This window comes from Hydra vulgaris, chromosome 09, assembly GCF_038396675.1.
Source record: "Hydra vulgaris chromosome 09, alternate assembly HydraT2T_AEP".
Lineage (NCBI taxonomy): Eukaryota > Metazoa > Cnidaria > Hydrozoa > Anthoathecata > Hydridae > Hydra > Hydra vulgaris.
The window spans coordinates 46,023,722-46,035,842 of record NC_088928.1 but is presented as its reverse complement, the minus strand read 5'-3'; the positions used below and the strand labels follow the sequence as shown (position 1 = coordinate 46,035,842).

The following is a 12,121-nucleotide window of genomic DNA, read 5'->3' as shown; positions in this document are numbered from 1 at the left end:
AACTTAAAAACTAAAGCACTTATACAATTATTAGAAGAAAGAAGAAAAAAATAGTGGTCCCGATTATAAATTTGCCACAGTTTTAGCACTCAATCTCTACTTTCATGGAGTTTTACTCCACAATAACGATTCCCAAAATGATTTGAAAAATAGTTTTTTTATATACAACTTCAGAGTCAACTGAGAAATGATTGCCTGCTGATAAAGATGTTAAGTTAGCTAAATTGGTTTGCATTTTAGAATCAAAACAAGGGCCATAAAACATGAAAACTTAGGTGATATTTGGAAAAATTGAAACAAAATCTATCAAATAGGCTGCACTTAAACTAAAGAGAAATGATTCATGAATTCCATGATTACCTCGAAGAAAAAACGTATACTAAAAATATACTTTATTTGGTACATTTTTGTATTCTACAAATTATCCTTAACTCCTTAAGTAAATGCGAACAAGTATTTTTACAGATTATTCTTATCATAAGACCAACAAGGGCTTCATTAATGACTAAAACAGCTTCCACGCTGTTACTAATCAAATTAGTGGGACCACTGCTAACAAGTTTCAATAATTATCAGTAAATTTGTAATCACTTAGAGGAAGGCATTCAGCTGTAGACACTAAAAACAAAGAAAGGAAACAAGATAATTTGTCCGATAAAAATTTGAAAAAACTCAGGGATTTGCTTAAGATGATTATCATTTTGTATTATTTGTATTACATATACAGTACTGTGACCCATCACCCCATTCACCCAGCCCTGACAAAAAACAAAACACTTGTCATTATATATCAATGAACAAAAAGATTCTTACATTCAAAAGTAGCTCCTTATATTTGTTGCCCCCTAATTGAAAATTATGCGTGGGGTAGCTTGGCCACGGCTATATATAATTATGAAATCATTTACAAGTTTAGGTGCAAATTTCTGCTTCATTTTTTACATTAGGAAAAGTACAGGCAAGTTTTGGCACCTTTTTTCTACAAAAGAAGTGCTCTCTCTCTCTCTCTCTCTCTCTCTCTCTCTCTCTCTCTCTCTCTATATATATATATATATATATATATATATATATATACATATATATATATATATATATATATATATATATATATATATACATATATATATATATATATATATATATATATATATATTTATATATATATATATATATATATATATGTATATAATATATATATATATATATATATATACACCGTTATACGGGGCTACTTGAACTAAAATTTGATACATGTTATGTCAATGTAAAAAAAAACTTGTTCTTGCTATCTCATGGACTTATAAATTGGTAATGATAATTGTACAGTAAAAAATATTTAGGTGGACCTTCGGTTCCCCTTTTTTAAGGGAACTTTTTTTTTTTTTGGAACCCATTGTGTATAAAACCCAGTCCCTTTTGAGGTTTCCGGAAAGTCTCTTGGATAGCTGATGTCTTTTTATAAAGGCTTTTACCCTTTTGAAACCTGTTTGATTTTCATTGAAACATTGAAAATCTCTCCTTAGTCGATCTAGATAGGATTTCACAATAATTCGAAGATCAAATGAGGTCAGTGGGTAGCCAAAAGTTAAATCATTATTTAAGTGATCGAAAAATATCCTTTATTAGGCGTGAAGAGAGCTGGATGCCCTGCATGTTTTTTTGTGATAGTAAGGCGTCGTCTTCAAAGAGCTCTTTTTATGCTGGAACAACTTATTCTCAATTGCTTTTCAGAAAATTGTTGACTCATAGCTCCACATTAAAAATATTTATACAGGCTTGCTCTATACTTTGATTGGTAATTTTTTTTTCAAAACATTCTGATAGAACCAGCTATGATAGCACGAAATATACGCAAAAATTTTAGAACAATAGTTTTAACCAACCATCAACATTATTTCGGTATATTTTTTATAACCTAACAAATATTAAAAACATGGTTAAATAACAGATATTTCAACTCTTTTTAAATATATTATTACACTTTAGGGTTTAATGTTAATGGAAAACAAATTTAATCATTTTTAAACATTAGCTACAACAACGACATTTGGGTTCAAGTAGCCCTCGAACCCAAATGAACTTCAAACATAAATACTACTTTTTTATCAAACATCTAAAAATAAAAGACAATTATAAGTGCTACATTTTGTAGCAACTGATACTTCTTTAAAGAAATGTCAAATAATTTTTATTAGTCATTTTTTACACCATTTTTCTACCCGTTTTGTGGTTTCCTTTAAAAAATAATTTTTGATCACTTCTTGCAAAAAACGTAACCATTTTTTTTTATGTTACTTGATTTGAGTAAGTGAATAACAAATAATCACACATTTTATTTTTTTGGGTTCAAGTTACCCCAGGCTGCTCAAGTAGCCATGCATGACGGATTATATATATATATATATAAATATATATATATATATATATATATATATATATATATCTATATATATATATATATATATATATATATATCTATATATATGTATATATGTTTAAAACTTAAAAACACTATATATAAACTTATATCTGATAATTAATGCATAATAAAGCAGATATGAATTTAGTTAAAGCATTGCTTTAATATCTCTAAACTTTTTTCTTTAATAGTATTTAGATTTTAAGCTGTATTTTATATAAATGTTATGAAATGCTGACTTATTAGCTGATTAATTAGATGCTAACTTAATTATTTAACTCGTAAAATACTCAAGTCTTAAGTCTATTCCACACCAACCATTTCTATACTTACTCCTTACTTCACAATTTTTTAGTCAGCAGTAATATATATATATATATATATATATATATATATATATATATATATATATATATATATATATATATATATATATATATATATATATATATATATATATATATATATATATATATATATATATATATATATATATTATATATATATATATATATATATATATATATATATATATATATATATATATTTAATTATGCAATTTAAATGGAGGAGAAATATATAACCATTAAGAACAAAGATAAAGGGTAATTCCATGTCAAAAATTTTTATACATTATAAGGTTTATGAAAATTAGGAAAATCTGAAACTTGGAACCTCCAGCTCCTAACAGCTCTTGAGGTATTTAGGATTCAATTTTCTTATTTATGCTCACAAATTTCTTATTTAAACACATTTTGCAAAAAACTTTTTTGTTGTTAAATAGCAATTTTTTATGAACCAAATGAGATATAATCCTGAAATTTCACATGACGGATAAATAGTTCAAATTAAAATTTATAATCTGCTTCTCTTTCATCTTTTTTGGTTATAATTCCAATCCAACAAAAATTGTCATTCTTGCAAGCTGCATAATCTATATGATTATAAATAACCCACTACATAACAAGAAACATCAGTTTTTTGACTCATTCTTTTAAAAGAAATTGTACATTTACTTATTAGTGTAAAACGGTTAAAGTATATTTTTTCCTGGCAAGATTCTTCCCATAGCAAACCTTGGTTGTAATGATGATAGAACCTCATTTATTTTTATTTTATAAACCAAAATGAATTGAATGTTATTTATATTGGTTACACAAAATTCAAACATCTTATTTACATCTAGAATCTGTCCGGTCGCTGTCCTTTTTAAACTGGCTTGTACAGTTATTCGTTTTACTTTGCCATATCACAATACCTTCACAAGCAGATTTACAATGGCTTGTGGCATAAAAATCCCATTTAGCATCAATATTTATGTCTTCTTTGTGATGGCAAAGAATAATCAAGTTTTTATATTGTGCTGCAAATCCATCCGTGAAGTATTTAATATTCGTAATTTGTAGAATGTTTGCCTTAATGAAATTGATAAACAGCTGTTGCATTTTATACACAAAGAATACATCATGCTCAACGTCATCAGAAAGAAAGCAAAATGACTTTGATATCAGATTACCATTTGATTTTTAGTATATAATAAAAGGATGAAGTATACATTTTGGTTTATTCCAGTGGTAACATTGCACCTCATTCTGAAAATAAATTGAAAGTTTTCTTTACCCAATGTTATAGACTCACTAAATAAATGTATAATATTGGGTATTTAAGTTTAAGACAGTAAAGAGTTATTAAATCAATATTGTGATTTAATAACTCTTTACCGTCTTAAACTTGGCCTGACTTTTAGCTATTAATGAATAAGATGTTTGTTTATCTATTTTATTACATATAAGGTCAATAACATCTTCAATATTGATATATATTAGATTGATCAGTGCAGTTCTATCTGTAACTTGCCATTGGTTTATTGTTGTTTTTTTTATCAATGCTTTCAAAATTTACAGTTAAGAATTGTTTTCAAGCAGTAATACCAAGACATCCATGTAACATAAACTTTGGATTAATCCGTTTGAAACAATCATTCCCATTAAATCTCTATAGTCTATAGAGATTTAATGGGAATCTATAGTTAATTTAAGAGCATCAGTTAACAGTTTAACATTCTGATGATAGATACAGACACAAACACTGTGAGTACCAGACAAGTTTGTGGTTATACACCATCTTAGGCGAAAGCAAAACATTTAAATTAAACATTCAACATTTAAATTTGAGTGTGCAGATTTAAATCCTTCATGAAATTCTTTTAAATCAACACTAGTGTTTTTTGCATGTGTTGTCAATACCCTATACTGACAAAATCTTTTGTTTCCGGGCATCATTTGCGTGAACTCGTTGCCTTGATAAGAGCTATGAACAAGATCAATCGTTTCATGGGAAAGCAACACTCCTATTTTTGATGATGATTTATACAAAATATTTTTTTAGCGTTTTAAGCCTCTTGTATAAGGTAAATAGACACATTAAAAATTCTTCAGGTTTTTGGAGTACAATGATTCCGGAGTTAATGTCAATATCTGCATTTTTGCAGAGTATAATGTCACACTTTTTAGTTTGTATTTTAATTCATTTAAAAGTGAGATAAGATTGTCTATTTGATGATTATCAACTGAAAAAGTTAGTAGTGTTCAAGATGGTGTCAATCTAATCAAAGAATCAATATTAAAAACTTTATTTATTTTGTTTGTTGTTGCTTCACTTATTTGATCAAATTTTAATTTGGCAATTGATAACAATTAGTGTTTTGGCACTGATTTAAGCTTAATAGGTGATACAACTATAGATTAAAGACTTTCATTGAGAAGTGCACGTTGTTCATGTTCAGACTCAACCGTGCTGAAGCATTGATCATTTGATTCTTCATTTTGATTTAATCCGTACCCTTTTGTAACAACTACTGCATAATTTTCACCCAGGTGCAACAGGAATACCTTGTGTTTTAGGAGTTTTTCCCATTGATAGTGATATCTTCACACTTCCGATAAAAAAAATTTATTTCTAAAAACTAATATCAACTAAGCATCTTTGTTAAGAACATATTAGTATTTTTATCAATTTATGAAACAAATAAGTTTTGAATCTAAAAAAGATGTGAATTTTCTTCTTAAAAAAGCATTTATTTATCTTATTAGTTTTTTAGTTTATTTAATTACTGTTTGAATCATTTTAATCATCTAAATAATATCAAAATTGCCTTTTTCTTTTTTTTTTCCATATCAATGTTTCTTAAATAGATTACAGCATTTCTAAAATTTCCTTTTAAATGCAACTCCAAAGTGTTTTCAATTATAATAACAAACTGATGTAAACAATTTTCCACAATCAAATAAACCAGCTCTCGATAATAACTTGTGTTTTTCATCACTTAAAAGTGTTGATTGATTTAAAAGACCTTGTGTTCTTGTTAAACCTTGCTTGTGGCAGTCAACATTACATTCTAATCGATTAGAACACTTTTCTATATTTTCCAACTTTTAAATTTATTCAAAAAATATTGTTTTGTGATATTTTCCAAAATAAATTTTTTTAGAAATACCATAAAAATTATTTAGTTAATGGTACATTATTTATGCAGTTTATTATAATGTCCATATAATTGGATTTCCCATATTACATTGCTTCCTCTTATACATGATTTAAAGTTAATTAATTTTTATTTTATTAACAAATCATATAGTAATCATTAAACATTTTTTAACTAGTTAAGTAAATATATAAATTCTACAAAGTCATATGAAACTTATATTTACATCACGAAATCAGAAGAATTAATATAATAATGAGGAAGATAAAGGTTTTATTAATAAAAGAAAAAAGACTCTTTTGTAAATAAAGCCTATTACAAAAAATGTCTTTTATGAACGCATTTGGATTACAACCTACTACAGCTTTTATACTTAAAGAAATGTTGGTCTTTTTCAAAAAATTTAGCTATAATAAATAAAAATACTAATTTTAATTATTGATTTATACGACCTCTGAAAACCTTAAAAGAAAAAATTTCAACAAAACAAAATTTTCAAGTTTTGGTAAAATATTTAATTTGGAAAGTATAACAATTATTATTATTATTTTTTTTTGAGAGGAGGGGGGAGGAGAGGAAGACGGAAGCCTGATTGCCCCTCCCTCCTCCCATACTTCAAGTCTACCCTAGGAATAAAAAAATATAAATAAAGTATAAATTTATTATTGCTTTAAAAAGACTTTAGCAATAACTTTTTACAACATAAAATTAAGATGTAGCTTGTTTTGCCATAAATAAGTTAAATTAAATATTACAAGAAGTTTTAAAAAGCTGCGTTTAAAATAGTTTAAAAACCCAGTAATATATATTTTTTTTTATAGTGATGTTAGATACCTAAATTGTAAGTTAAAACAATGCCTCCAAAAAACAATATCAGGGTGACATAACCATTATGATCGTCAAGATGCCCCAAAATATATGCCTTTTTCATCTAATTTACATGTAGTTAAGGTGGTCAAATTCGTATCCACCATGAGCAAGATTGTCTGTGTACAAAATTTCAGGATGATACCTCATTTGATTTATATATTACTGCTATTTATCAACAAAAAAAAATGTTTTTCGAAAAATGCTGAGTCAGCATAAGTAAGAAAGTTGAGTTCATTATATCTCATGAACCATATGGAGTTGGAGGTTCCGAATTTCATATTTTCCTAAATTTCATAAACCCTATAACATATAGAAAAATTAGCAAAATCGAAAACATCGGGTGATATGAGCCTGCTGATTTGAGATAGAATTACCCATAACTAATATTTGAACAAGCCCAAAAATCATTGTTGTTTAACAATAAACAGCCTTGGATTTAAAAAATCAGTGGTTTGTTTGATGTTGCAATGGGTACTTTTTTACAAAGCAGAGGTATATGAGTTAATCGAAATTTTTCTTCTTTTTCACCTTTCCCAGCATTTTAACAAAACAGATTTTGGCTTATACTGAAATGATGAGCTAGTGGTTTTTAAAAATACTTGTGGCCGCTTCATGGATACAAAAAAATTTTTTTTTTTTTAAAAATAACAAACTTTCTATCTCTATACAACGTAATATAAAAGTTTTGAACTTTCTTAACATGATGCTTAATCCTAATGGCCAATCTTTAAAACCATTTTGTAAAGCAAATAATGAACTAAATTACGTAAATGTTGATTTCAATCACCCTCCTAGCGTTTTAAAGCAACTTCCTCCTTCTGTAGAGTTAAGGCTGTCCGCTAATTAACCTAATAAAACTATTTTTCCAAACTCTGCCAATATGTATTAAGATGGATTAAAAAAGTCTGGTTACAAATTTGAATTTAATTATACTCCGAAACTTATGTAATCTCTATTAAAAAACTGTAAGCGCAATCAAATCTATTTAATCCGTCATGTAGTAAAAATGTTTCAATCAAAATTGGTAAAGTCTTTTTAGATTTAATAGACAAACACTTCTTTGCTGGCTATTAAATGCCACAAGACTTTGAATAGAAATACTCTAAAGGTGTTATAATGTTGTATGCCAAACATCAAATCAATTGTTATCTCTCGTAACCTTTATATATCGAAAAACAACACTTCAGATCACAATAAATATTGCAATTGTACTATTTAAAGCAAGTGCCCTTTAAATCAACAGTGCCTTGTAAATAACATAGTGTATCAAGCCACTCATACCCAGACACACCGGACGGAAATGAAAAAGTGAATTTTGGAGTTAGTGAAACTGCATTCAAACTTATATACACCAACTATGCAATATCTTTTAATATCGAAAAATTTGGCATAATATCTTACACCAATGATAACTAATTAAATAAAAGGTATGAACTAGTATCTAAATGTAGGCACAAAAGTAAATTTCTTCGTGCAAAATTCGATAAGGATGATTCGGTAGCCATTATTGGATTTTTCTTTTTTTCTTTTTGTTGTTTGTTGTTATGATGACAGAGCACACACCACTGTAACTTTATATTTTACCAGGTCTTTTGTTTCTTGTTTTGTATTACCTGACTAATGATAGCCTTTAGGAATGAAACTATTACCAACATAAAAAGATGTATTTTCTTTGTATAGAAGTTACTATATTTAGGCCTCGCCGGAAGCAAGAGCTTTAGCACTTGCTCTCACCCACACTTGCCTAAAGCGTTTTACTTTTTAATTATAATTGTAACTAAAATGAAAAATGCAAAGTCAGAAAAATTTAATTACTTGCATATAAAACAGGCACGGTTTTTGCAAAAAAAAAATCTCACATTTAAAGAAATTTTCACGTCGCAATAAATGACGCTTGTTTAGTGTGTATTATAGTAATATTAACGTTGCAAACATATGCTTGTAACAAGTATAAAACCAAATTTTGTATTTATTAAACAGTTTTATATAAATAAACAGCTCTCGTAAAATGCAGTTTAGAGAAGCAGCTCACATGGCTCGCCATGATTGTCTTAGAGGCTTTTATCCGCTCTCGTGCTCATTCACTTCTGCCGAGGCCTATGTATATTCATATATATATAATATATATATATATATATATATATATATATATATATATATATATATATATACATATATATATATATACATATATATATACTCTCGTAAAATACAGTTTAGAGAAGCAGCTCACATGGTTCGCCATGATATATATATATATATATATATATATATATATATATATATATATATATATATATATATATATATATATATATCATATATCGCCATGATATATGATATATATATATATATATATATATATATATATATATATATATATATACATATATGTATATATATATATATATATATATGTATATATATATATATATATATATATATATATATATACATATATATATATATACATATATATATATATATATATATATATATATATATATATATATATATATATATATACATATATATATATATATATATATATATATATATATATATATACATATATATATATATATATATATATATATATATATATATATATATATATATATATATATATATATATACATATATATATATATATATATATGTACCCAGCACACATGTCAGCGTTGAATCAACGTTGAAAACCGGTCGCAGCGTAGAAAAAGCGTTACAGTCACAAAAACAACGTGCTTTCAACGTTGAATCAATGTTTGTTTTTGTATACTAAATCACGGTAAATTGAAACGTTGAATAAGCGTTGAAGTTGTAACGTTATTTAGCTTCTCAAATGAAAGACGTTTATTCAACGTGGAATCAGCTAACGCAAAAAGCCACTTTAAAGACGTTTCAAAATTTATGCTTAATCAACGTTAAAAATAAACCGCTTTTTAAACGTCACATTTTCAACGTTGAATAAGCGTATAAATTTCAACGTATATTATCTTCTCAAAATGTCGCGTTAATTCAACGTTGAATAAAAGTACGCAAATAATATAATTTATGAAACAACATTTATTCAACTTTACATACACTAACGTTGAAAATGTGGTAAGTGAAAAGCGTTGAAAGAGTATTTTTTTGCCAACGTAAATAAAACGTCGTTTTGACAACGTTGAGGAAGTGGCACAGTGACAATTATTGTCTCATTAACTAGCCATTACAAAAAATATTTGCCGTAAAGGAAAGGTAAGGAAAACTTAATAGAACGCATGCAGATGGTTTAAATAATTCTTTAATAAAGTTATGTTTTATAACCTATTTTTATTGCGACTAATCTAAAGTTTTTAGATTTTCTATCAAATTGTGTATAAAATAAAACATAATAAGTTAATAAAACATAATAAGTCAGACAAAATTTAGTCTGTTAACAGACTAAATTCTTATTTGTTTAAAAAACTTTAAACACCTTACCCTAATTATCATTTCAATACTTCAGTATAAAATCTTCTACCAATAATGAAAGTATGCATTATTAGGTTTTTTTTGAATAAAAACACAATTGGATAAGATACTTTATTTCCATTTTTTTTAAAAACTTCTAATTTTAATAGGAAAAGAATTAAATCCTAATTATAGAGTTGGTGTTGTATATATAATTCTAACATTTATTCTTTATCATATTTTTTTATTTATTTGAATAACATGTATTTATGCATGCATATGTGGGTAAATTTATGAATATATATAAAAGAAATATATACATTTTATATACGTATAGATATATATATATATACATATATATATGTATATATATATATATATATATATATATATATATATATTTATATATATATATACCTATATATATATACAAATATATATATACATATATATATATATATATATATATATATATATATACATATATATATATATATATATATATATATATATATATATATATATATATATATATATATATATATATATATATATATATATATATATATATATATATATATATATTTATATATATACAGTATTGTGAAAAAGTTAAGAACCACTAAATAAAAATTTTTTTTTCAAATAAATTTAATTAATTTTTATTCTATATATAATAAAATAGTCTTTTTTTTTCAAACATATTAAATATAGCATGAGAAAAAAAAAACATTTTTTTTTTTGAAAGTTAGTTAATAGAACCTATAAAAAATAAGGATTAAATATTATGTGTTAACTTTTTTTTTATATTTTTTTTGTGAAAAAGTTAAGAACCACAAAGAATTTTTTGTGCTAAATGCGGCGGAAACTTCTTTTTAAATTTATTTTTCCCTTTTTTTAAAAATATTCTTTTAATGACCTGAGTTATTACCAAAGAACCAATAAAAACATTTGAAAAAAATTAATTTTTTTAAATACTTTTAAAAAAAGTATTTAATTTCAAACAAAAAAAAATTCTTTCCTTTTGAAAAAATGAGCAGAAAAGCTATTACCTATGAAGATCGTGTAAAAGTGGTGCATTTTCACCAGGAAGGTAAATCCGCTCACGAAATTGGAAGAATAGTAAAGCGATCACATAATTCGGTGCTAACAATCATCAAAAGATTCAAAGAGACGAAATCTTACGTTGATCGCCATCGTTCTGGAAGACCGCGTTTGACGACACCGAATGGTGATCGCCGTTTAATCAGGTTGGCAAAGAAAAATCGAACCATGCCGTCGCATGAATTAAGAAGGGAATGGAAGTTTTCAAATGGACGTCAAGCCTCGGCATCACTTGTGCGTAGGAAACTATTAGCTAACAATATGTTATGGAAAAAAGCTGTTCTAAAACCGCGACTTACCAAACGACATATAAAGCGAAAAGAATTTTGCCAAAGCGTCAAAGAATGGTCTAAACAAAAATGGAGGACAGTTTTGTTCAGTGATGAGATGAATATCGAGGTTGATAACCGAAAAAACCGAATTATGATTCGCAGGCAGCCTTCAGAAAAATATAATCACGATTGTATCATTCAAAGAACAAAACAAGGTAGCGGGTCGGTTGGAATATGGTGCTGCATGACATATTATGGTCTCGGTATGTTTAAATTATTTGATGGTCGACCAACTCTACTTATTATGTCGATATTTTAAATAACAACTTGTTACCGTCAATTGATGCACTTGAGCAAAGCGTTCCGTTCATTTTTCAGCAAGACAATGCACCATGTCACAGGGCTAAAATTGTCTCTGAATGGTTCGAAAGTAAAAATATTGAGCGTCTAACTTGGCCACCAAATAGCCCAGATCTAAATTGCATTGAAAATCTTTGGAGTTGGCTTGATAAAGAGATTGCCAAGAAAGCACCAAGG

The 12,121-nt window shown here is 26.4% G+C and overlaps 1 protein-coding gene across 1 annotated transcript; it reads left to right on the top strand.

The window, feature by feature from the left end:
• The first annotated feature begins 11,240 nt into the window (after positions 1-11,240).
• On the top strand, positions 11,241-11,903 carry LOC136085517 (uncharacterized). Its single transcript, XM_065806830.1, has one exon. It carries the CDS (start codon positions 11,241-11,243, stop codon positions 11,901-11,903), a length of 663 nt encoding a protein of 220 aa, XP_065662902.1.
• The last annotated feature ends 218 nt before the right edge of the window (positions 11,904-12,121 follow it).

Coding starts and splice junctions, on each gene's coding strand:
- LOC136085517 (XM_065806830.1), top strand. CDS start 11,241: ATGAGCAGAAAAGCTATTACCTATGAAGATCGTGTAAAAGTGGTGCAT.